The 26,022-nt window shown below is 38.6% G+C and overlaps 1 protein-coding gene and 1 pseudogene across 2 annotated transcripts in view; one reads left to right on the top strand and one right to left on the bottom strand.

The window, feature by feature from the left end:
* Positions 1–26,022, top strand: part of LRP12 (LDL receptor related protein 12) — a 55,808-nt gene that overhangs the window by 26,080 nt on the left and 3,706 nt on the right. The window contains exons 2-6 of the mRNA XM_081111762.1: positions 3,813–3,869; positions 17,731–17,866; positions 21,793–21,995; positions 23,404–24,508; positions 25,781–25,913. Coding sequence (XP_080967888.1) covers positions 3,813–3,869; positions 17,731–17,866; positions 21,793–21,995; positions 23,404–24,508; positions 25,781–25,913 — 1,634 coding nt within the window. The remainder of the gene's footprint in view (positions 1–3,812; positions 3,870–17,730; positions 17,867–21,792; positions 21,996–23,403; positions 24,509–25,780; positions 25,914–26,022) is intronic.
* Positions 4,773–5,844, bottom strand: LOC308533213 (large ribosomal subunit protein uL23-like; annotated as a pseudogene). Its single transcript has 2 exons — positions 5,372–5,844; positions 4,773–4,802 (listed from the first exon to the last, which is right to left on the bottom strand). The product of its transcript is annotated as a large ribosomal subunit protein uL23-like (transcript).

Raw genomic sequence — 26,022 nt, 5'->3', positions numbered from 1 at the left:
AGAAGAAATAGGTAGGTTTACAGATATATTTAACATTTACAGACTGAATCATGAAGAATTGGAAAATCTAAATAGACTAATGAACAGTGAGGAAATTGAAAAAGCCTCCCAAAAAATAAAAAGTCCAGGACCAGATGGCTTCATTAGTGAATTCTACCAAACATTCAAAAAAGACTTGATACCTATCCTTCTCAAATTCTTCCAAAATATTGAAGAAGAGGCAATACTTCCTAACACATTCTACAAGGCCAACAAAACCTGGCAAGGATGACACACACAAAAAAAACTATAGACAATATATCTGGTGAACACAGATGCAAAAATCCTAAATAAAATACTAGCAAATTGCATTCATCCTCCCTTTTCTGTATGAACTGTGTTTAAGGGTAAGCAGGTAACATTTGTTGAGGGGAAAGTTCTTTGTGGAATTTCAGTTAGTGGAAGCATAAAAATTGGCAGGGTTAGAAAATGTTGCCATAATGAAATAATTTATTCAGGCCATGATTATCAGTTTCCTCTGATGAAACTACTATTATAAAAATGGTCATGTGGGAACTTTAAAATGGAGGGATCAGGCTGCCCAACTTGGACCTATTGATTAACCTCAGTCTTATGAAAAGTAGGGCAGGCAGAAAGTTTGTGCCGCCTCCTGTAATATACATGAAACATAAAACATCAGCTCTGAAGTTTTCCAGCCAAAAATGTTGAACCCATGTCAAATCAGATTCTACCCAAGGGTTGGCAAATTATATGCCTTTGAGCCAAATCCAGCCCACTGCCTGTTTTTTGTTTTGTTTTCTTTTCATAATGTTTTATTGAAACACACTACTCTGATGCATTCAGGTATTATCTATGCTGCTTTGATGCAACAGTGGCAGAGTTGGGTAGTTGCAACAGAGATCATATGGCCCACAAAGTCTAAAATACTTACTATCTGGCCTTTTTAAGAAAAAGTTTGATGACTCTAGAGTTAGATGAACAAAGTTTAGTGACACCACTAAATGTGGGCCTCTTACAGGAAAACGGATCTGGTTTCTGTAACAAGTCTGCAGTATGAAAAATAAGGGAGTATTACGATAGGTTGAGAGATTTAAACACACTAACCAAATGAAACATTAAGATTTCCTTTAGGTCCTGCTTCAAATAAACCAACTGTAAAAAGACATTTATGAGCTACCCAGGGAAATTTGACGATGGCTTGGCTATATTAAATGATATAAAAATTATAATTAATTTCATTGAAGTAATATCATTGTAGTTAGGTAAGAGAATGTCTATCTATGTTTGTCTGCATTCACTTGGGGAAGCACACCTATATAGTAGGGATAAATATATTTACACTAGAGGCCTGGTGCATAAAATTCAGGCACGAGGGGGGGGGGGTTCCCTCAGCCCGGCCTGCACCCTCTCTTCTCGCAATCCAAGACCCCTGGGGGGATGTCTGACTACCTGCCTGATCGCCCCTAACCACTCACCTGCCTGCCTGATTGCACTGGACCGCCTCTGCCTTGGCCCCACCACTGCAGCTTTGTCTGGAATGACATCCGAAAGGTCGTTCAGCTGTCTGGTCTAATTAGCATATTATGCTTTTATTATTATAGATTGGTACTTTTTAAAGTTATATGATAAAAGGATAATCCTCAACTTCATATGTGATATTTTAATAGGAAAATGTCAAGTTGATGGGATAAACTACAGGGTACTATTTTAAAGATTATGTGAAAGTGAAAAATTGTGAGATGAACTTCATTAGAGGTAAATGAAAAGCTAGCCATTTGCTCATAGAAAAAAAACAATTCTTTAAATAGATTTATTAAAGCCATTAAGAACCTAGGAGTCATTGAAGATCAAAAATGATGCAGAAAAGCATCATGCCTTTGGCTTGGTTCTCCCCACGTGCTCCCTCTCCCCCACCCCCAGCAAGTAGCTGAAGCTAATTCAGAGTTGAGTCCCTTTCAATCTAAAAATTGAAGCTTCTCCAGAGATCTGAATAGTCATTTACCAAACATTTTACATTTAAAGGATAGTGCAAAGAAGCATCTCTCTAAACCTGTAATCTAAGCGAACAACTGGATCTGAAATCTCTTTCCTTTGTAGTTTTCTAACTTAGTTCACTAATGAAAGAATGCCTGTCTTCCTCTTTGTATTTCTCTACTCTTTTGTTTCCTTTTTTTTTTTAATCCTCTAAGCAAACTATAACCTGAAATCAAATTGTTAATTACACAAAGGATGTTTTGTGCTTAATTTCAAGATCTGGTAATTTTGACTCATTAAATCAACAAACATTTCCTGAGATCGCACTCTGTGTCAGAATCTGGGAAATAGGGAGGCAAGTAGAGAGTGAAGAAGAGGAGAAAAGAAGCAAAGGGAAAGAGACGTTTTTTGCTGTAAAGACACTCAAAATTTGGTGTAGAAGATGGGTAAATTAACAACCCAGACAGGATGATAGGGCTGTGGTAGTAGTATGCTCATGAGTCAGTACTAATTTGATGTACGGTGGGAGCGTTAAGGAGGACTCCTAATTCATCCTGAGATGGATGGAGTTCTATTTCCTGAACTGAATTGAAGGAGTTAAGCAGGTAAGTGGCAGTGCACTGGGCTGTACCAGGCTGAGAAAAGGTCATGTTTAAAATCTAAGGCAGGTTCACGAGTAAATGATATGTAAGGGAGCTCCATTAGTGAGTATAGATTCTTTCAAAAAGTTTAACTTAGGAGGGAAAGACCAAGATAGGAAAGCAGAAACAGGTAGGTGCACTGGCAAGAAAGAAGTTTTCTTTTATGAAAGAGAAAGACCTGAATATATCATCAGGAGGAGACAAAGGAACAAGAAGAAAGGAAAGGTCTGAAGGGAACAGAGAGAAGGGCTAATAAAGGACTCCAGGATCCAGAGTGATTGTAGACCTACTGTGTCCTTGGCTCCCATAATAGAATCTCTAATAAACTTGAACAATCATCCCTAGCAATGGAATAGTTACCCTTCAAAATGTCCTGTTCTCTGGTCATATATCTGGTCACTAGAAGTATATTTTAATGGTTCCATGTCCCCAACTTTGTGATAGGATGTATAGAAAATTAGGAGATACCAAAAAAAAAGATATAATTTTGTCCCTAATGGTCTTAAGACTACTAGAGTTGTTGATGTAAGGTTAAAAGAGATAATGCAAGGCATTTTTTTTTAATGTGCCAACATGTGTGACCCTAGCAATGGCCACACTGTTGACGGATTGAGCATGCTCTTAGGAGATACGATTTTTAAAGGCACATGATTCTCGCCCGACCTGCGTGGCTCAGTGGTTGAATGTCAGCCTATGAACTGGAAGGTCAAGGTTCAATTCCAGGTCAGGGCACGTGCTAGATTGCTGGCTCAATCCCCAGGAGCGGGTGTGCAGGAGGCAGCCGATCAATGATTCTCTCTCATCATTGATGTTTCTCTCTCCCTCTCCTTTCTTCTCTATAATCAATAAAGATATATATGTTTTTTCAAGTACATGATTCTCTCTTTTCTAGTAGTGATATGATATTCTCTTTTGACTATTAACTTTATAGGAAATTCTTTCTGGTTTTACTCAGATCTGTATATTTGACCTTTATATATTACATTGCATTTTTGTGAATTCAAAAATATTGTGTTTTTCCTACTACCATTGAATTGTTGGGTTTCGTATAGTTTTGAAGAATATATAGGAGGCTTTAATTTAGTTGCTGAATATTACACGTAGCTCTATGTAGTTGTTTTCTTTTAAAGGGAGAATCTGAAAATTTTTTATAAATTTTATCTTGGAAATTAGTTTATCCATTATGTTTAATTTTAGGAAATGGTGCTCTTGCAGAACATTCTGAAAATGTGCATATTTCAGGAGTGTCAACTGGTAAGTCATTTTTTGTAATGTTTAAATTTCATGCATGACTTATGTGGTAAATATTGAAAGCCACCTGGTATCTTATGAAGTGATATTTGGCTATAAAAATTATTACTGCTTTTTGCAGCATGTAATAAGGAATGAAGTAACTGGAACACGGAGAAATTCTCATAAGATAAAATTGATATCTGCATGCCCATGGGTTGATTATATTTTTCCAAATGGACTGTATAATTATTTTTCATAAAAACATTGAGCCAAGAGAAGTTAGCTCAAAATGAATTAGTATTTTCTTTACATACAAAGTTATATGGAATGAAATTTATTAAAATGTAATTTTGAATGTAGCATTAAGCCTTAGAAATGAAGCACTTTGCTTGATTTTTAGATTAGACTACGACTATACATAAAACCGTTGTATTTGAGTGCACAATTTATATGCCATTAAAAAGGCACAATTTATATGCTATTAAAAAGCAACTCCAACATATTTGTGTCCATGAAATTCAGAAATTCATTGAGGTAAATACATCTTCCCACTCATCTAAGCTTTTATAACTTAATAATTCTTAAAGGCCCATAACTATTAAAATTTTCATTCTTAGTGACTTCCACAGTTTTGTTACCATTTTTGCTATCAACTGCAATTACTAGGAGAGCAAAATCTTTTATTTTGCATATATTAAAATAGTTTCTCACTGTTATTTTATTATTTCCCTATAGTTTTTATAAATTTTGTAGTTTAAAAAATTGAACTTGGTATATTTATCAATCTGATTTCTTCCTGTCATCTTGTTATTTGTTTGATTGTTTTTTCTCATATGAAGCAAAGCTGAAAGTTTCTTCTTTTATATCTGATTTTATATTCAGATAGTTAATAGATTTAGCAAATACTCTAAGAGTTAGTATGCACTAGCTAAACACATCAACAAGCTTGGTTTTCTGATAATGAAAAGCAAAGCAAGTGCCTTAGTAACCTGTATTCTTTTAGTTTGTTTCACCATTTTCATATGCTGTCAAATGGTATATAATTATATACATCAAGTAAAAATAAGGTTATTTTAAAGATGACTTTAATTTTGTTCCCTTTCTATTTCAAATAGCTAATGAGAATTGTGATTATTTTTCCAAGTTGTACCTGTGAAACAAGAAGTTTGTTTACCAACATTTTAATTCACACAACCAAGTGGTTATTGTCTAATTCAGTGATTTTCAAAATGTTTGGTTTCAGAATCCCTTTTATGCTTTTAAAAATATTGAGAACTATTATTAGTCCTTTTGGGCTTCCATAACAAAATACCATAGACTGGCCCAGCTAGCATGGCTCAGTGGTTGAGCATCAACCTATGAACCAGGAGGTCAGTTTGATTTCTGGTCAGGGCGCATGCCCAGGTTGTGGACTCAGTCCCCAGTTGGGGGTGTGCAGGAGGCAGCCAACCAATGATGTGGCCACGGTGGACACCCTGATCAGTGACTCTCATCATTGATGTTTCTCTCTCTCTCTCACCCACCCTCTTCCTCTCTGAAATCAATAAAAATATATTAAAGAAAGCATCATAATCAGGAGCCAGTCGAACATATGCCTTCTTCTCCCCACCAGGGTGATCAGGGTGTTGACCTTGGCCATGTCAGTGTCATAGAGCTTCTTTGCCGCCTGTTTGATCTGGTGCCTGTTGGCCTTGACATCCACAATGCACACAAGTGTATTGCTGTCTTCTATCTCCTCCATGGCTGACTCGGTAGTCAGGGGGCATTTGACGACGGCATAGTGGTCAAGCTTGTTTCTCCTGGGTGCGCGCTCCCGAGGATATGTAGGCGGCCTTCGGAGCCTCAGTGTCTTTGGCAGTCAGAAGGTGGGTGATGTGCGGATGTTTTGTGTGTGGCTGTGGATGCCTTTTAACACTGCTTTCTTCGCCTTCAAAGCTTTGGCTTTGGTTTCGGCTTTGGATGGGGCAGAGGCTTCATTCTTAGCTTTTGGCGCCATCTTCCTCATCAGTTCTTTGGACCAATATCATACAGAGTGTCTTTTGTCCGTGTTTCAATGAAGACGGGAAAGAAAGCTTATTGTATTTTGAGTGATAATGAATCTGTGAAGGTTTTTAGGATTTTAGAATATAGAAGTAGAACATATAAACTCAATGAAGAAAGTGAGTAGAGAATATAAACAGTACCTTTTTTAAAAGATCACACACATTAGTTTAGGATACTACTAATTGTAAAGGCATTAGCTGCCCTCAGAAAGTTTATTTATGAGACACTTAAGCTTTTAGAGTAGAGTGCTCCCTTTAAGTTTCAGAAAGAAAAGTAATGGTTGTATTGTAAGTTTTATATATTATACTTTTATATGTAATATTATATACTATGTAATTAAATCTTACTTATGTTTTATTCAGTATGTTTTAGTATATTTCTGTATTATATAATTACTAGTACTAGAGGCCCAATGCACAAAATTCATGCAAGGGGCTCGGCCCTCACAGCCCCGGCTTCATCCAGAAGGTCGTTCAGCTGTCCAGTCTAATTAGCATATTATGCTTTTATTATTATAGATAACATTTAATGTATTATCAAATATTTATTGAGCAATTATATATTTATAGCAAAGTTATTATGCATTATAATTTTATATTGTATTATTATAATAAACAGTAAATGAACTCAACATTAGAACAGTAAATGTGAGTCCTGGGATCATAGACAGAGCAGGTCATAATGTGACAGAGTGTGTGATGCTTAGCTGGTAAAGTGAAGTTCATCTGCCGGAGTGAATGGGCCAGATCCAGTGGACGTATAAAAAACGAACTGTATTTAAACATTTTACATTTTCTTTTCCACTCTGTAACTTTGAGAATAATCCTTTCTCACTTTAAGAATATTTATTGAGTGTGGTAGCATTTCAATTACTGGTAATTTGGTTAAGGCATGAATTTGAATTGGATGTACTGTGACACTGTTGTGCAAAAACCAGGCACTTAGCAGGTAAGCAAACTGGACTTTGGATTTTAGTTGCCTAATAGCCCAATAGAAGTTAGGGGTGATTTGATCTTAAACTGCAGTAATAGAAATATAGTATTCATAAAGTAGATGATAGTTCTTTACACCTCCCTTAAACATATTCTGAGTAGTGTTTATTTCTGAGTAGTGTTTATTCCTGATGGAGGACACTAAGATTGGAACACTTTGGGAAGAAGATGTGACTATACTAAAAATTATGTCAAAGCTGATAGAGGTGGCTTAAAAAATTGTGAGCCCTGAGGCCATCTGTCTTTGTTCAGGAGCTGATTTCTGCCTTACCTCTTCTATGTTTCCAGCAAGAATCATAGTAAACTTCAAAAATTAATAATTTTTACCATTCCAGAAATAGAAATATTAGCTTGCTTAGCATTTTAGTCTTTTGTAGTGCTTAAAATTGGAAAATGTAGGTATCATATTAATAGTTATTATGCCCTTTCAAATGAAAAACATTGTCCTTTTATGCCCTATAAAAAGGGTATAAAAGGTTGAATCTTTATGTTCGTCTTATCTTATGCTTTGCTAGCAAAATTCAAATTTATCCTTACTCCTTGGAAATTTAGGGTAAAGCTGGTTAGATAGTTCCATTAAGAATATTCTTCTATCTTATTCATATTATGCTGTGACCCTATTGGAACTAGAAAAACTATGGGGTTTTTTTCTATTTTCCCTTCTATATTTTTCCATACTTTTGCCTCTGACTTTTTAAAATATTTTACTACCATATAGTTCTTGATTGTTATTTCTTTAGTGACCTTCAAGAAACCAAGGAAATACCTGCCTTGATTAGAGCTAATGATCAAGTGCAATATTTTGGTCCTTAAAAAAAACATTACTTAGAATAATAGAAATAAATAATAGGAATAAATATTGCTGCATTTATTCTTAAGTAACTGCTAATGTAGAGTTTATTATCATTAAATCTGCATTTAATTATAAGCAGCGGGGTATAGGATTTCCTGCTTGTAGTAGAAATGTGTGGTTTTTGCTAACGGGTCCGAGAGTAATGAGAGAGAATCCTAAGTATGAGTGATAGATTCATATAAGTTTATATACTTGCCCTGATTCGTACCTTTTATTTTTCTTTATTTTTTTTTTTACTTTGGTTATTTTTTTTATTGCTTAAAGTATTACAAAGAGTATTACATATGTCTCCTTTTTTCCCCCCCTTGACAATCCCCCGGCCTCCCCTAACCCCCATTGTCTTATGGTTATGCTTATATGCATGCATACAAGTCCTTTGGTTGATCTCTTACCCCCACCTCCCGCCCCCCAACCCTCCCCAGCCTTCCGGCTGTAGTTTGACAGTCTGTTCGAGGCTGCTCTGCTCTGTATCTATTTTTGTTCATCAGTTTATACTGGTCTTTATTACCCATAAATGAGTGAGATCATGTTTTTTCATATATATTTATTGATTTCAGAGAGGAAGGGAGAGGGAGAGACAGAAGCATCAATGATGAGAGAGAATCATTGATCAGATGCCTCCTGCATGCTCCCTACTGGGGATCAAGCCCGAAACCCAGGCATGTGGCCTGTCCGGGAATCCAACCATGGCCTCCTGGTTCGTAGGTTGACGCTCAACAACTGAGCCACATCAGTAGGGCTGAATTATACCTTTTAAGTGATCATTTAAATCTTTCCCTTCTTAGAGGAGTAAATAGTTCTGTTAGAGTGCTCGTAATTATTTCCTGGAGAAGTTCAGTTTTATAGCTTCTTGAAAAAATGAGAATGAAACTTGGAGTAATTCTAAGGGAAGTAGGCATGTTCAGTCTGTCTCCTCCCAACTCTGTTCATCCTCAGTGACAAGCTCAGCTCAGGTACCAGGTGATCAGAAAACCTATTCGAGGAATCTGGACAGCAAAGGGTCAAAGAAATCAAGACTCTAGGTGCGGACAGCAAACCCAGTCAGGCTGCCTGGAGGACTTTCAGACAGAGTGGTTTCTTCCTAGCATGAGCCTCTTGTGTTTCCTGTTGAGGTTGCAGGGCTGAGCTATGTCTGTGTGACAGTCTGACAAATGTTCTTGTATTTTATCATCTTGCAGATTCTGACCCTCACTGATCACTTGCCCAGTGTTCTCAGTGGCCCAGAGACTTCAGACACAACATGCTTGCTTTCTAAACTCTTTTTGTACAACCTTAACCATCTTCCAGTCACTCAGCCTTCTCTTTTCCCTTTTCTCTCTTTCCTTTGAAATATCTCCCTCAGCCTTCACTGTATCCCCTATTGCTACTGTTCTACCCAATGCTCTGATCATCTTACATATAATGAATGTGTATATGTACATGTTTTATTAAAGGTAGGTTCTAGAAAATGTTTATAAAGATTTTTTTAAGTCTAAGTGTACCCTCTTTCTCTGTTATTTTTTTAATCTTTATTGTTGAAAGTATTACACAGACCCTCCTTCCCCCCCCCATTAACCTCTTCTAGTCCACTCCTGCCTCCAGACTCTCACCACCCATTGTCTGTGTCCAGGGGTCATGTATATATGCATACAAGTTCATTGGTCATTCTCTTCCCCCCCACCCTCCCCTGCCTTCCCTCTGAGGTTCAACAGTCTGTTCGTGCTTCTATGTCTCTGGGTCTGTTTTTGATCATTAGTTTATTTGGTTTATTAGATTCCACATATGAGTGACATCATGTGATACTTATCTTTCTCTGACTGGCTTATGTAGCTTATGTCTTTTCTCTCCATGTTAGTATAGGAGCAATAGATCTTTTTTCTGAAATAGACCACTTTTATCTTTCCTGAATTCCAGTCAAGATACTTCTACCCCAGATACTGTTCCAGCTGTCACAGGGGCTGCCTAGGAGGCGGTTGTGTGTCCTCATGGTTAAGAGTCCAGCCTCTGGAGCCTTTGCCTGGGTCCCAGTCCCCGTTGTGACACTTACTACCTTTTTGTGATCTTGGGAAAATTACTTAATTTTGGTGCCTCCACTTTTTTCCTCCTCTGTTAAGTAGGGATAATACTAAGATTAAATGAGAAAAGAAGGTACCTGACACTAACGTTAGCAGCAGCTTGGGATCCACAGATCTGACCACACATGCCTCACATTAAGTCACAGGCCTTGAACCTCTGCGCCATAAATTCTGACCTGCCACAGAAATCTCATTTTTAATACTGTGCACCATTCTCGGCCTTTAAGTTTTCAAACTACTACCCTGCTCCTAAATTAACAGTCAGACAATAGGTATCTGGTTTTGATACTAATCACCTAACTACATATTCTGGTTTTTCTCAAAGTGCCTTTTATTGCTTAATAGGCACAGTACAGTGTGGGCAAAAGTAAACGTCCAGTTGTGAGTATGTAAATTTATTTTGTATCATTATTTATTAATTAATTGTATTATTTATTTGTATTATGTAAACCTACTTTTGCCCGCTCATCTTTCAATATTCTGCATGATTTACTTGGTAACCTTCAGGATCATTCTTGTTCTCATCCCATAGGGCTATTCAACCGCTGCCATTTGCTTACTGTTTCTTATTTTGGAGATATTTTAAAGTGCCTTTATTTCTATTGGGATCAAATCAAACCCTTATTAGTATCCTCAACATTTTTAATTGTTTTTGTATTTATCAGCCAAAATTGAGTTAATATTTATAAAACACTCTATATTGTGAAAAATAAGATGGCCAAATGATAGGGGCCACCATTGACTATAAATGCTACCCTTTATTTATGAACAGGGTGAGATTTGTTCCATAGTGAAACTCTCACAAAACTAGCAGAAGCATGTAAACAGAAGAGATTCATTTTCTAAAGCAAGGTTTTGTATGTGTCTCAACCCCATTCTTACCCTGGCTTCTACCCATGTCAGATAAGCAGTTAATCATGGCATCATTTCTCATTCTTCCCAGAGCAGAGTGGTGCCCAGTTACATGTTGGATGAACAGTCACTGGGTTCTTTCCCACTTCGCCTTCTTTCTCACACAGCCTTCGTGGCCGTCTCAATACCGCACTCCTGCTGTTACTGCCAACCGACCAATCTGATTTGGCATATTAGATGGTGTTACTCATTGACAGTTTACTGTAATTCAAGCCGTGTGCTAAGTCCTTCACCAAAATAATCATAGTTAATCCTTGTAGCATTTATGCAGTAGGTAGTGTTTTAATCCCCGTTTACAAGTGAGACAGTGGAGTCTTAAGTATTAGCAAATTGACTACAACAAGTCACCAAAAATCTTTTATATAAAAACGTGTAATATAAATGAATAACGTTAAATGTAATAAACTAAGAAAAATGAAATTACAGTTGATAGTAGGTTCTTGAGCTAAAGTGTTATGATGAATTGGGAATAGAAAATTATTATAAGAAACTGAAATAATGAAAAAATAGAGGACTCAAGAGGAAGCCAATTGGAAGATTGGGGCAGATGTGTAAAAGATAAAACAGGCCTAAGAGGTGGTGAAGGCAGTCTCAATTTCTGACTTTGAAATTTTGAGTTTTAGTCATTGTAGGGCCTGGCTTTACTTTATTTCCTGTGCTTGAAAATCTTTGAGATTGCCTGTGGTATTCTTAAAGTAGATTTCCTTTTTATTTGAATTAGATGAAGTGACTATTTAACTAAATGATGCCTAAATCAGTAAAGATTAAGAATACAGTAGGTCCCTTATTTGTGGGTGGTACATTCCAAGACCTCCGGTGAATGCCTGAAACAGTGGATGGTACTAAACACTATATATGCTGTTTTATCTATACATATATAACTGTGATAAAGTTTAATTTATAAGTTAGACATGTAAGAGATTAACAACAATAACTAATAATAAAATAGGACAATTATAACAATACTAGAGGCCCAGTGCATGAAATTCATGCACTTGGTGGGGGGTCTCTCAGCCCAGCGGCCTGTGCTCTCTTGCAATCCGAGTGCCCTCAGGGGATGTCTGACCAATGGCTTAGGCCCGCTCCCTATAGGGAATGTGCCTAAGCTGTCAGTTGGACATCCTTAGTGCTGCTGCGGAGGCAGGAGAGGCCCCCGCCACCACCGCTGTGCTTGCCAGCCGTGAGCCAGGCTTCTGGCTTAGTGGCGCTCTCCCTGTGGGAGCGCACTGACCATCAAGGGGAAGCTCCAGCATTGAGCATCTGCCCCCTGGTAGTCAGTGCACATTGTAGCGACCAGTCGTTCTGCCATCGGGCTGAAACTGGCTCTCTGACATCCCCTGAGGGGTCCCGGATTGCAAGAGGGCACAGGCCAGGCCGAGGGACCCCACTGGTGCACGATTGGGGCAGGGGAGGGACGCAGGAGGTTGGCCAGCCGGGGAGGGACCATGGGACGGCTCCAGGGTGTATCCAGCCCATCTCGCTCAGTCCTGATCGGCCCAGACCCCAGCAGCAAGCTAACCTGCTGGTCAGAGTGTCTGCCCCCTGGTGGTCAGTGCATGTCATAGCAACTGGTTGACCAATCGACTGTCTGCCCCCTGGTGGTCAGTGCACATTATAGCTAGCGGTTAAGCAGCCTTAGCATATCATTAGCATGTTATGCTTTGATTGGTTGAATGGCCGACTGGTCAACCAGACACTTAGCATATTAGGCTTTTATTACATAGGATACTGTCATAAAAGTTATGAGACTTTCCCTCTCTCTCTCTTTCTAATAATCAATCTGATAACAGAAACAACTACTGAATGTCTAGCAAGAGGATAGCATAAACAGAGACAAAGGGATGATCATAACCCACATGGGATGGAGCAGAGTGGCGTGAGATTTCATCACGCTATTCAGAATAGCTCAACATTTAAAACTTATAAATTATTTATTTCTGTATTTTCCCATTTAATAACTATGGATCCTGGTTGATCATGAATAGCTGACCAATAGAAAGCAAAACCTCAGTTAAGAGGGGACTGCTGTATATAGGATATAAAGAGAAGGATTAGAGAAACACCCAATTCTGATCATGTTGAATTGAAATTGGAATGTCCAGTGGGCTTTTGACTATGCAAAATCTCTGGGTAGGAGATTTTAAACCCATGAACTCTAAGTTATAGCGGTAAGTATAGGAATGAATGAGATCTTCCCTAGAAAATAAGAAGAGCAGAAGTCTTGGGACTGAACCATGAACAACAGCATATGAGGAACTGACTAAGGAAGGCAGATCTAGTGCTAGAGAACTAACTAACACAGTCAAGAGTTAGGAGAAGAACCAACAGAGGTGATGTCAGCAAAGTCAAGGTAGCAAAGTATCAAAGAAAAAATTATTGTCAAGTGCTCCAGCGAGATCAAGTACCATGAGGACTGAGGACCCAGTGGATTTGGCTGTGAGGTCAGCAATGGCCTTTGCCTGCTAGCAAGACTTTTATAGAGTTAATCATTGGAGTTCAGTTTCATTGGATCAAAGAGAAAATACAAAGTGAGGAAATAAGGAAACATATATCAACGCCTCCTGATGAGCTAGCAGAAATATAGTAGGAATATATCAGTATGATCGGGAATGAGGGCAAGATTTAGGGCTGAAATAGACCTTAGAGATATTCCAATAGCAACTCCTTATTTTGATACACGAGGAAACCAAGACCCAAAAAGATTTAGTAGTTTACATTATGACAAAGCCACTAAATTTAGGTTTTCTGATTCCAAATCTACCTGTATATTGGTGAAAACTATTAACCCAAAAAGGAGGAAAAAATATTTTTAATGTTCTAATGTTAATCTTACTATTTTCGCATTTGAATTATTCTTTCTCAGGTAGAGAAGGGAATAAGTTACGATTGTACTAGAGAATATCTACGTGCCCCCAATGTATTGTACATGCAAAAATGTGTTGATAAAAAGCCACTGGCTGGATCTGAAATCAGTCATGTTGCAATATGCAAAAATAACATATCAAAACCTATATGAATAACCAGGTGTGGGAGAAACATTATGATAGTTTTGTTTTTAAAGTACTTATTGAATTAGGAATGTAAAGTACTACATTTTAAGATAATCATTCTTATTTATGGGAGATGGGTCTTACTACTATCCTTGGGCAATTGTGTGAAATATTCATAACAGTATTTTTGAGCATTCATACCAGAACATAAATTCTTTAATTTTTGGTATAAGAGCACCACCTATGGGTTTCTCAGGTATTTTGGGGGGAAAGTTTTTAAACAAAACCTAATAAAATAAAAACCTAATAAAACTATTTCTCGTTTTCCCCTATAACTAATCTATTCATTTATTTAAAAGTTAACAATTGTCTGCTTTGTCGTAAATTATTCCCCTAGTTTTTGGATGTATCTACCTCATTGCTGTTAAATCAGCTAATAAGTATTTGTGTACTTATATCTCAGTGCAGTATTATGATTTTAAGTTAAATATAATTGAATCCTGAATTAATTATTATCTTTAATGTAGATGAATCTTTTCATGAATATGAGTAATTTTCTACATTCTTGGGGAGGAGTGATGATTATTTTTTCTTGTTTATTTGTATGCTTGTTTGTATCTTCATAAACTTAAGAATTCTTTAATATATAATTCCAGAATGCTTTGGCAAGAGATAAAAAGAAAAAAGTCTTTTTAATGACTTAGAATATCTTTTCATTAATTATTGTGATGGTAACTCATTAGAGCAGCAATTTTCAACCGTGGTGCTGCAAGAATTTTTAAAACATGCAGTACCTGACTATTTAATCAGGGGCACTGACCTCTTCCCTTAGATTGTCAAATTAAAAGATGACAACGGCCAATCCAATCACTGTCTGGTGTGAATGAATCAAAATTATACCTATTTCTTTTGTCAGAAGAATGTTGTACTTTTGGTGTGCCGCAGAATCTTAATAAGTAGTTTATGTGTGCCCTGAGATGAAAAAAGTTGAAATTCGCTGCATTAGAGCATAGTTAGAAGCAAAACTCTAGCATTCCATTGTTAATAAGCTCTTAAAATAGAATCACATTTGTTTAAAATTAGTCTTTTTCTAAAGGGTCATATTAAAATTAAATTTTTATAAGGGAAATTTTAACCAATGAGATTAGAAACAACAAAGATCCTTGCAAGCTTTAACTGTGGGTAGGCAATCAGATGTGTGCTAGGTTCTTGATATGTCCTTTTGTTCTGTGCCATGAATCTCTCTGTTCTGAAAGTGATTGAAAACAAGATCCCTTTGGCAATGTACCCTAACTCCAGGATAGACCCATTTTAGGCATGAACACTTTAATTTCATGTATTGTTGTTTTCTTTCAGGGAGTGGGTTATTCTATAGAAATAAGGATTACTAAACTGAGCATTATAGCTTGCTTTATTTTGATCTTTGTGGATAAAAACTTTATAGTATACTTCCTAGCATTCTAGCCTAAATGGAACAAATTATAACCTGTGTGTGTGTGTGTGTGTGTGTGTGTGAGAGAGAGAGAGAGAGAGAGAGAGAGAGAGAGAGAGAGAGAAACAAACAGGGTCATTATTGCAAAGTATAATTGTATAGGGATACTTGCCTTTCTACAAATTGGGTTACCTAAATTTTAAACTAACAGCAGAACCCAAAAAGCATGACATTTCAGCCCACATGTTGTATCAGGCCCTTTACTTGCTTGATTCATTTATTCACTCAACTTATTTAGCTAAGTATGACTAATTATGATATAACTAGTGGCCCAGTGCACAAAAATTTGTGTACTTGGGGGGGAGGGTCCCTCAGCCTGGCCTGTGCCGTCTCGCAGGCTCCCCAGGGGACTGGGCCTAAGCTGGCAGTCAGACATCCCTCTGGCAGCCTGGGAGCCCTCAGGGGATGTCCACTTGCCAGAGGGGAGCAGGCCTAAGCTGCAGTCGGACATCCTTAGTGCTGCTGAGGAGGCAGGAGAGGCTCCCGCCACCACCGCTGTGCTGGCAGCCTTCTGCCTGGCTTGTGGCTGAGCAGAGCTCCCCCTGTGGGAGCGTACTGACCACCAGGGGGCAGCTCCTGCATTGAGCATCTGCCCCCTGGTGGTCAGTGTGTGTCATAGTGACCAGTCATTCCCAGTTTTTCTGCTGTTTGGGTCTATTTGCATATTACACTTTTATTATATAGGATAGAGGTCTGGTGCACAGGTGGGGGCCAGCTGGTTTGCCATGAAGGGTGTCCCGGATCAGGGTGGGGGTCCTTCGGGGGTGCTTGGCCAGCCTGGATGAGGGGCTGATGGCTGTTTGCAGGCTGGCCAAGCCCACCAGCAGGGATCCTCACCCCATGGGGTGTGGCCAGCCTGGGTGAGGTGCTGAGGGCCATTTTCAGGCTGCCCACAGCCCCTTCAGGGTGGGGGGTCCCGTTGGGGTGCCTGGCCAGCCTGGGTGAGGGGCTGATGGACGTCGACCCAAGCTCCCAGCCTTTCCTTTTTTTGCAGGTATCTGGGATTTATTTATCTTCTATAATTGAAACTTTGTAGCCTTGAACAGAGCCCAGGTCTGACTGGAAACCTGGGTTGCCCCTGGCAACCCAGGCTCCCAGCTCCTCCTTGAGTGGAGACCAGGGCAGCTGGAAGCAGGTATCTGGGATTTATTTATCTTCTATAATTGAAACTTTGTAGCCTTGAGTGGAGCTCAGGGCCAGCCAGGGCAGGCGGGAAGCTTGGCTTCCTCCATCGCTGGGGGCAACCCAGGTCTCCTGCTCACTCCAGCCCCGTGGCCGCCGCCATCTTAGTTGGGTTGATTTGCATAGTTGCTCTGATTGGCTGGTGGGCGTGACTTATGGGTGTAGCAGAGTGACAGAATGATGGTTAATTTGCATCTTGCTCTTTTATTAGTGTAGATGAGAGTGTTCTATTACTTTTGGGAAGACAGGTGGTATTGAACAGGCTCTGAGCGCTTGTGGTTTTTGAGTTCAGCACATACTTTTTATTTTTCTGAACATTGCACCCATCACTTCTGATGACTCTCTGTGTACCCCTGGCAGCTACTCTTGTAATTTGCTGCTTCTAATCTGTTACTTTAAAAATCATAAAATAAATTTGTCTAAATTATATCAACTAAGAGGTTCTAGCATATTAAATTTTCCTGAAGGCTTAAACATTTATTATATATATTTGTAGCCCAGTGACTATTTTTTAAATTGAAAGAGAACAAATTGTCAGATTATGAACTGAGTTATGAATAGGTAAAATGTTAAGTGTATTACTGTGGGAGCTCAAAATAGTCAAGGAGAATGATCCAGGAAAGTGTTAGTAGTAGTTTGAACTTATTCTGTATTTTTCTATGATATTCAGATATCTAATCACATAATGATATTTTAATCACTATTTCAAACCTTTATTTTTAAAATAATTTAGGAATTATTCTTGACCCTGTAATACAATTGGAAGTATTATGAATAATTTTGAAATAATGTTGGCTGTCTTTATCCAATCATCCACTAACTTTTTAACAATCCAGCTTATTATTATGTTTATATGTGCTTTCCCTTAATTATTTTATTCCTAAGACTATTTATATCATAGTCTTTTATTTAAAGTGTCCAAAAAGCAAAGTAGTACTCCTAAGGATCTATGCACAATAGTTTAGTAAACATTGAATTTTAGGTAGTTTATAATAAAGAAAATAACTGTAAAAGGTGAGTTTTGAAAAAAGATGGAAGGGTGGGTGGTGGGTAAAGCACGCAATTGATTGATCTCATGACTAAAGCTAGCAATTCTGACTCTTAAACTGTTATTCAAAGATCCACTTTGAAAACCTCCATGCCTCCTCCAAATGTGTACTTAATTAGGAGAAGATAATTTGACTAAAAGGAAGGAAAGTAAAATATCTCATTAGAATAATAAAAGCTTTTTAAAGTTTATACCATATTTTACTGTATATGATTTGATGTGTGAAGTGTTTGTTTTTTAAAAATAAGCACTGATTTACTTAATGTTTTGTTTTAAAGTACGATAATTAGCTAAGATCGCTTTGGCTATCTTCCAGCTTGTGGAGAAACTCCAGAACAGATTCGAGCACCGAGTGGTATAATCACGAGTCCAGGCTGGCCTTCTGAATATCCTGCCAAGATCAACTGTAGCTGGCTCATCAGGGCAAACCCAGGGGAAATTATTACTATAAGGTAATTCTGGCTTCTTTCTGTATTAATATACACTGTTTTATTACAAAATATTTCTGTTTCCAAGTATCAATACTCAACATATAAAAAGATGATTTTCAGAAAATGTAATAAATTATAGTTATCAGTATCATCTTAAGGGTCAGAATAATAGTCCATCCTTTCCCTACTCTGAGGACATGTGTTTTGAACTCCTACTGGTGGTAATGGATTTGCACTGAGTCATTCATACTTTTCTAGGCCACTTTTTAACAAAAGGTACACATTTGCAAAATAGCTTATTAGGTTCAAGAGTGTAATTTTTGGCCATGGGACAAATAAACAAAACTCATTAATCCACTTGGAGATCTAGCCCGTAACATCAGTCTCATTAGTAGAGTCCTCTACCTTAACGAGTAAAACAATAATGGGTATGTCTGTGTGTATAGATGCATGTGCAAAACTTGGAACAAGCTGATAATGGATAAATGTAGGGTTTAGAAGAACAAAGCTCTGTTTTCACTTTGAAACAAAAGAACATTGGTGAAGAGTACAAAGTTGAAAAGATATTCCTAGGGAAAATAGCCAGAAGTTTAAGATTCTGAGAATAAATACGATATAAATAAGAAAGATTAAGATTCATTTTAAAAACATTTAAAATGGCAGAGAAACACTGTGGGGATAAGACATTAAGGAGAAAATATTTAGTGGAACTAGATATTGCTTGCCTATGGAAATTATATCAAGGCTCTGGGGATGGGGGGGGGGGGGTTGTCTGAAGGGGAGGGGAAAAAGTTGGTGTGCCTAAACAAAGAACTGTAGTTGGCACTGACACACAAGTAAGAATGCCATTCCTGCCACAGAGATTGTGTCTGCAGCAGCACACAGGGCCTTCGACATTCCTTCACTGTCTCATTTCTGTAGGTAAGAAGCATGGAATTTTAAAATTACTAGTAGAAGAAACTTGGCAGATCATAGACTTAAATCCCTTCACTTAGCATTTATTAAAATGAGATTGTAAATGGAGCCTGCCTTTGTATCGTTTCCCCTCTTTTCTATATCCTTTTATTAATGCGAGAACCATTCTCTCTTGAGACACACAACTGTGGTCTATTCCCGTTGTTCTGTGGAAGCCGTAAAACAGGGACCACTGGCTTGTGTTCCTTGGCCCCCTCAGCCCCAGGCCTCCTCTTCCACTCCTGGGGGGAGGTGATTCTCTCCATGCATTGGTGGGATGTGCCATTGAGGTTATCTTTCCGCAAACATACCCAGGTTGGAATCTGAGCAGTATGCCTGTTTTTCTGTTACTTGTAATATGACCAAGTATAAATGTGTGTATAAAATAGCATTTTTACCATAGGGGTTCCAAGTGTTGGATCTTTTCAACATAAAACTAGAATTTTCAGAGATTTTTGTCTTTTAACCTAAAAAAATCCAGCCCCAAAATGAAATGTGCAGCCTCCCAGATCAGTTATGTAAAACTTGGAAGTTCTTGCCAGCACGGAGGAGGCTGCATGGATTACTGCCATCTGGTTCTGATCATGTGTTGGATCCTTGAGATTTCACAAGTAAGCCACCCTAAAAACAAGCAGAATACTGAAATGCAGAATAAAATTAGAGGTGAGCTCCATATCTAAAAGAAGATTCCCTAAATTCTGGAAGGAGTTACTGAATGGATGTACGCAACCTAATGAATCAGACAGTGATTTTCATCCTAGTTCTTACTGAAATTATTGTCACGGTAATACCAAACTTTCCATGCATATATATGTGTGTGTATATATATATATATAATCAAGTATCACTTGTGAATAGTGAAGTAAAATCTTAAATTGTTCAAAAGATCAGAGTTTGAAACCTGCTGAGTTCAAGGGGCTTGGTAAATACTTTATAAGTAAAGACAATGCCCTAAAATTAAGACTTCACCTAAGACTGAGGGCAAAGTTGAATAAACTCACTTAACAAAATATAAAATCAAACCTCCACAAGCTCAGCGTGATCGGACAATGATTTAATTGCATGATAGAACAAACATAGTATAAGAATCTCAGCCTATTCCTGAGAACAGACAAACATTAAGATCAGTCCTAAGTATGAATGTGAAAGCTAAAGCTCTAAAATGTTACCAAAGGACATTGTTGAACATCTTTGGGACCTTGGGGTAGGCAAAGGTATCTTAGAGGGGACAGTAAAAGCACTAAACATAAAGGAAAAAGATAAATTAGGCTTGATCAAAACTGAAATTAAAAACTCATTAAAAGATGCCATTAAGAAAATGGAAAGGCATTCCATACAGGCTAGAAGAAAATAAGAAAAAGAGTTTCAATCTCAGTAAATACGGAAACACAAAATAGAGCAGTGGTAATCTTTTGTCCACCTAATTGGCAACACATTTTTTTAAAAAAACAGACTATCTCCTTTTGCCAGAGTTATGGGGTATAAGGTACTTTCCTACACACTCCATGGAACATTTCTCTCAGTGGAATTTTGACTTTTGACCTAGTAGCTCTACTTCCGGAAAAATATGTCTTAGAGAAATACTTGTTCATGTGTATAGAGAGAGGTGCATATATAAGGATTCTTTAAAGCATTATCCATAATAGTGAAAAGTGGAAATAATCGAATTGTCTGCCAGCCTTTGTTATAGTTATTCAGAATATGTAGAGAGAAAATATCCTGGTATAATAATCCTGGATAATTAACTTTATTATAACTTAGTTTAAGGCAGAGTCAAGGAGATAAAGTCAGATCTTCACTTTTTGGTGAGATATGTTATTAGAAAGTGATAGTTTGGTTTTTCTTTTTTCATAGCAGTAGCTAATTATGTACGTGGTTTTATTTACTTGACTTTTTGCTCTTTACTCATGCCCACATTTTGTAAACTACAGGATAATATTTAACTATAAAGTAACTTACGTAAAAAAGGTATTTTCAAACTCTGGGACTTTTCACTGAAAATTTTATTTTTAGTTCTTTATACTTTGCTCAGATTTATGCTATTTGCTCTCCTGAAAATGTAAACTATAAACTTTTCATTAAGCAAGCAGATGACCAGTCTAATCTAAGAGACTGCTGGCTTTCTCTGTGTGTGTTAGATTACAGAGTGGTGTTTTGGGTTCAAACACAGGACAATTTAGGATATTCTGCATTAGCAGTAGTCTTTCCTAAACACATAGACACAGAGAGAAGAAGATGGAAAAGGCACCAGCTATCACTTGTTTTTGGAATCTGACATTACTTATAAAGAAGTATTACTCTGGAATCTGAGAGAAAGATGAATATAGGAACAGTGGACAGCATTATTATTTGCTGACTAGAGGCCCGTTGCACTAAGAGATCCGTGCAGTAGGCCTTCCTTCCCCTGGCTGCCGGCACCAGTTTTCCTCCGGCACCTGGGACCCAGGCCTTTGGTCCGGCCGCAGCGAGGCAGCGGAGAAGCCAAGCCTCTTCAGTCTTCACTCCGGCCGGAGCCTTTAGTCTTCGCTCCACGCCTGCGTATGCAAATTTACCGCCATCTTTGTTGGGTTAATTTGCAGTCACTCTGATTGGCTGGTGGGCATAGTGGAGTGACACCAATTTGCATGTTTCTCTTTTATTAGTGTGGATGATATAGTTGTATGTCTGGAAAAACAAGGAGATTATACATTTATATATATAAAAGCCTAATATGCAAATTGTCCCCTCGGGAGTTTGACCAGAAGTTCGATCGCTCGCCATGACATGCGCTGACCACCAGGGTGTGCATGGCGCAGAACAAAGAAAGGCCCCGGCCGGCAGCCGGTATCTGGGGAAGGGAGGGCCAGGTCAGCAACCAGAAGGCCCCGATCGGCCCTGATCGCTGGCCAGGCCTAGGGACCCTACCCATGCATGAATTTCGTGCACCGGGCCTCTAGTTGTATTATAATTACCCTATCTAATAGCCTTTTCTGACTTTATTGTGTGTTTGGTAGTTTTCAGGATTTTGACATTCAGGGGTCCAGAAGGTGCAGTTTGGACTGGTTGACAATAGAAACATACAAGAATATTGAGAGCTACCGAGCTTGTGGCTCCACAATCCCGCCACCCTATATTTCTTCACAAGACCACGTCTGGATCCGGTTCCACTCCGATGACAGTGTCTCTCGGAAAGGCTTCAGACTGGCATACTTTTCAGGTGTGTTTCTAAGAAGGAGAAAGGTGCTGAACAGAATTCGACAGTAGTAACTGCTCAGGCACTTGGGAGCCAGTCTTCCGGCAGTGTTCATTTCATCGAGACTGTTCTCCAGGCAGCTGTGAGGGGGGAGTTAGCAGCTAAAGGTCCAGGGGCCCTAGAACTGGGCCTTAAAACGGTGTTTTGTATCATCCTAATGAAATGATTAATTTTATAAACAAAGGCCACTTTGCTTTTAAATATTTTAAATACATTTAGTTTAAAAGAACTTTTTCTCCTTTCGCTACTTCCCCATATCCTGAAAGTTACTTCAGAATACATTTTTGTTTGTGAATTACCATTGTCTTTACAAAAAGACACACTCAGATTCACCCTCATGGTTTATAGTGTACTGGCTATTTTTAAACTGTATCCAAAGAGAGTGACCAGGTCATACAAATGTGAAGAACTCAGCAGTGGAGCTATGTATATTTTTTGCTAAAATAATTTTACATCTTCTGAGGCACATGGCCTTTTTTAGCAAACTTGTGTTCATTTTTTTTTTTCTTAAAAACATAGTCTTTGTACTATTTAAGGTTCTGAAGCACATTTTCTGTCACCTATTTACCAATAAACAAGTTGTTAGTGGAGATGTTAGCATTGGCCCAACATTATCAATTTTGGGACTGTAGAGATCTAATGTTTGGTTTTCTTCTCTACCTCGTTGTTTTATATTCAGGACGGTACACTAAGATAGTTAGAATTAGATGAGCATTTCCATTTTTTTCTGTCTCCTCCCCCCATTATGATGATTAAATTTATACCTTTATCTCAGATTCATGCAATATTTTGCAGTTATGTTAAAACAATAGAAACTATAGACTGGAAGTGCTATGTTATGATTACATGAAATGCTATAAACATAAAGTTGATCATATAATCTTAGCAAGAATTTAAGTTAATGGGCCTACAAAATATACTATAATATACATAGCAAAATATTGTGTTATCTATATAAACACCTAAAAAAGAATATGAGAAAATTGATTTGAAAAGGTGATTCCTGTGGATGAATTTCTCTTTATTTCAAAATGTCTATCATTTCAATGTTTATGCAATAGATTATTTAAAATTTTTAGGCAATATATCCTGTTGGTTTATGTGTCTTACATCATTTTACTGGATGTTCTGCAGTAAAACAGCTTTCTGTAAAAACAGAATTGGTTTGTTCTCTGAGTAATTAGTGAGCTAATATTAATTTGCCATTAGAGCTTAACCTACTTTTTAAAACAAGATTTTTGAAACCCTTTCACTTGGGCTTACTCAACATTTGTTATAAATATATCACTCACTCTTACACATTTTTTATTTTAAAGAGCATGTTTTTTTCTCCTTACCTCTCTGCTCCCTCGTCCCTCCCCTGTTCTCCCAGGGAAATCGGAGGAGCCACACTGTGCTTGCGATCAGTTCCGCTGTGGAAATGGGAAGTGTATCCCGGAAGCCTGGAAATGCAATAACATGGATGAATGCGGAGATGGTTCCGACGAGGAGATCTGTGCTACAGAAGCCAATGCGCCCACCCCTGCTGCTTTCCAGCCCTGTGCTTACAACCAGTTCCAGTGTCTGTCTCGGTTTACCAAAGTGTACACTTGCCTCCCCGAGTCTTTGAAATGTGACGGGAACATTGACTGCCTTGACCTCGGAGATGAAATAGACTGTGAGGTGCCAACTTGTGGGCAGTGGCTGAAATACTTTTATGGTACTTTTAATTCTCCCAATTACCCAGACTTCTATCCTCCTGGAAGCAACTGCACCTGGTTAATAGACACTGGTGATCATCGCAAAGTCATTCTTCGCTTCACAGACTTTAAACTTGATGGTACTGGTTATGGTGATTATGTCAGAATATACGATGGATTAGAGGAGAACCCGCACAAGCTCCTGCGTGTGCTGACTGCCTTTGATTCTCATGCGCCTCTTACAGTGGTTTCTTCCTCTGGACAGATACGGGTCCATTTCTGTGCGGATAAAGTGAATGCTGCCAGGGGCTTTAACGCCACTTACCAAGTAGACGGCTTCTGTTTGCCCTGGGAGATTCCCTGCGGGGGTAACTGGGGGTGCTACACTGAGCAGCAGCGCTGTGATGGGTATTGGCATTGCCCCAATGGGAGGGATGAAGTCAACTGTACCATGTGCCAGAAGGAGGAGTTCCCATGTTCCCGAAACGGTGTCTGTTACCCTCGTTCTGATCGCTGCAACTACCAGAATCACTGCCCGAATGGCTCGGATGAAAAAAACTGCTTTTTTTGCCAGCCTGGGAATTTTCACTGTAAAAACAATCGCTGTGTGTTTGAGAGCTGGGTGTGTGATTCTCAGGATGACTGCGGCGACGGCAGCGATGAGGAGAACTGCCCGGTGATTGTGCCCACCAGGGTCATAACCGCGGCCGTCATCGGCAGCCTCATCTGCGGCCTGCTGCTCGTCATTGCGTTGGGATGTACCTGTAAGCTTTATTCCCTGAGAATGTTTGAGCGAAGGTCAGTATCAAGACAGAACTATAGTGGTAATGCCCTCTACGGTAAAAATACGGCCCAAATATTTACAACGAGCACCTTACTTACTGTGGTTAGCCATATGTCTTCGTTTCATATTATTTTAGAATTAAATAAATATTGTTGATTTAAGAAGTTAGTGTGAAAAGCTGAAGACTCGGAAGGCTACACACATTTAAAAAAGGGAATCAGTACTTGGATTTATGACGTGAAAATAGTTGATCTGTACTTACTGGTTCCTATTTTCAGATTAGTCTCTTTTGTGGGAATTTTACAAGCTGCGATTCTGAGCTGTATTTTGTAACCGTATTTTTATAATTTCAGATATTTGAGAACCTACTGTGTTCAAAGTGCTATACAGATGAATAGAAAAATGAATAAGACAATCTCACAGGTAGTTTACAATTAGGAGGAAGGAATGAGTGGATAGAATAAGATGGCAAAAATGTTAAGTGTTGTAAGAGCTATAAAACAAACTGGCACGAAAGTGCAAAGATGCCTGGTCTCATAAGAAGGATGGGGGAGGCCTTCATTGAACAAGTGCCATTTGAAATCTATGAGTAGAAGGTAGATAGGGAAAAGATATAGTTGAAAAAACAGCCTGGGAAAATACATAGAGATAGGAATGCCAGCCGTGCTCAGAGGATAAGCATAGTTCAGTTTGTCCGGAGTTAAGCTACATATAAACTAATAGGAGCCCGGCTGGCATGGCTCAGTGGTTGAGTATTGCAGTAGGCATCTAGTACCTTTTCCTTGTACAGGGATTTTTAATTTATGAAAACTCAGTGGCCCAGTGGATAGAGCATCGGCCTGTGGACTGAAGGGTACCGGGTTCCATTCCGGTCAAGGGCATGTACCTCAGTTGCAGGCTCCTCCCCAGCCCGGGCCCTGGTAGGGCTTGTGTAGGAGGCAACCAATGGATGTGTTTCTCTCACATCAGTATTTCTCTCTGTCCTTCCCACTCTCTTCTACTCTCTCTGAAAATCAGTGGGAAAATATCCTTGGGTGAGGATTAAAAAAAAACACACAAAAAAACTCCATGATCCAGGCTGCCAGTGTAAAGCCCCTGAGGACACACTGCTTCATCTCTGTTCTCAGCATAGGGGTAGCATAGGTATCAGTAAATGTTGGTTGACTAAGCTTTTGCGATGATCAAATATATTAAGATTCATATTGTTTTGATTAGTGATGATTAAAAATAATTTTTTTGCTTGCCTTTTTCTTTAACCCTCTTAATTCCCTTGTTTCTTCTCAAAGATCATTTGAAACACAGCTGTCAAGAGTGGAAGCAGAATTGCTAAGAAGAGAAGCTCCCCCCTCATACGGACAGTTGATTGCTCAGGGCTTAATCCCACCGGTCGAAGATTTTCCTGTGTGTTCACCTAATCAGGTATATCGCAACTCATGATTTCTGTTTCAGTGCCTCTTAAAATGAAACCTGTACTTGAATGTTTGATGATGGACCCGTCACTCTCAACATTTTTGCAGTGAAGTCAAGG

This window comes from Myotis nattereri (genome assembly GCF_964212035.1).
Source record: "Myotis nattereri genome assembly, chromosome: 17".
In the NCBI taxonomy this organism is placed as follows: domain Eukaryota; kingdom Metazoa; phylum Chordata; class Mammalia; order Chiroptera; family Vespertilionidae; genus Myotis; species Myotis nattereri.
This window is presented reverse-complemented; position numbering and strand designations above follow the sequence as displayed.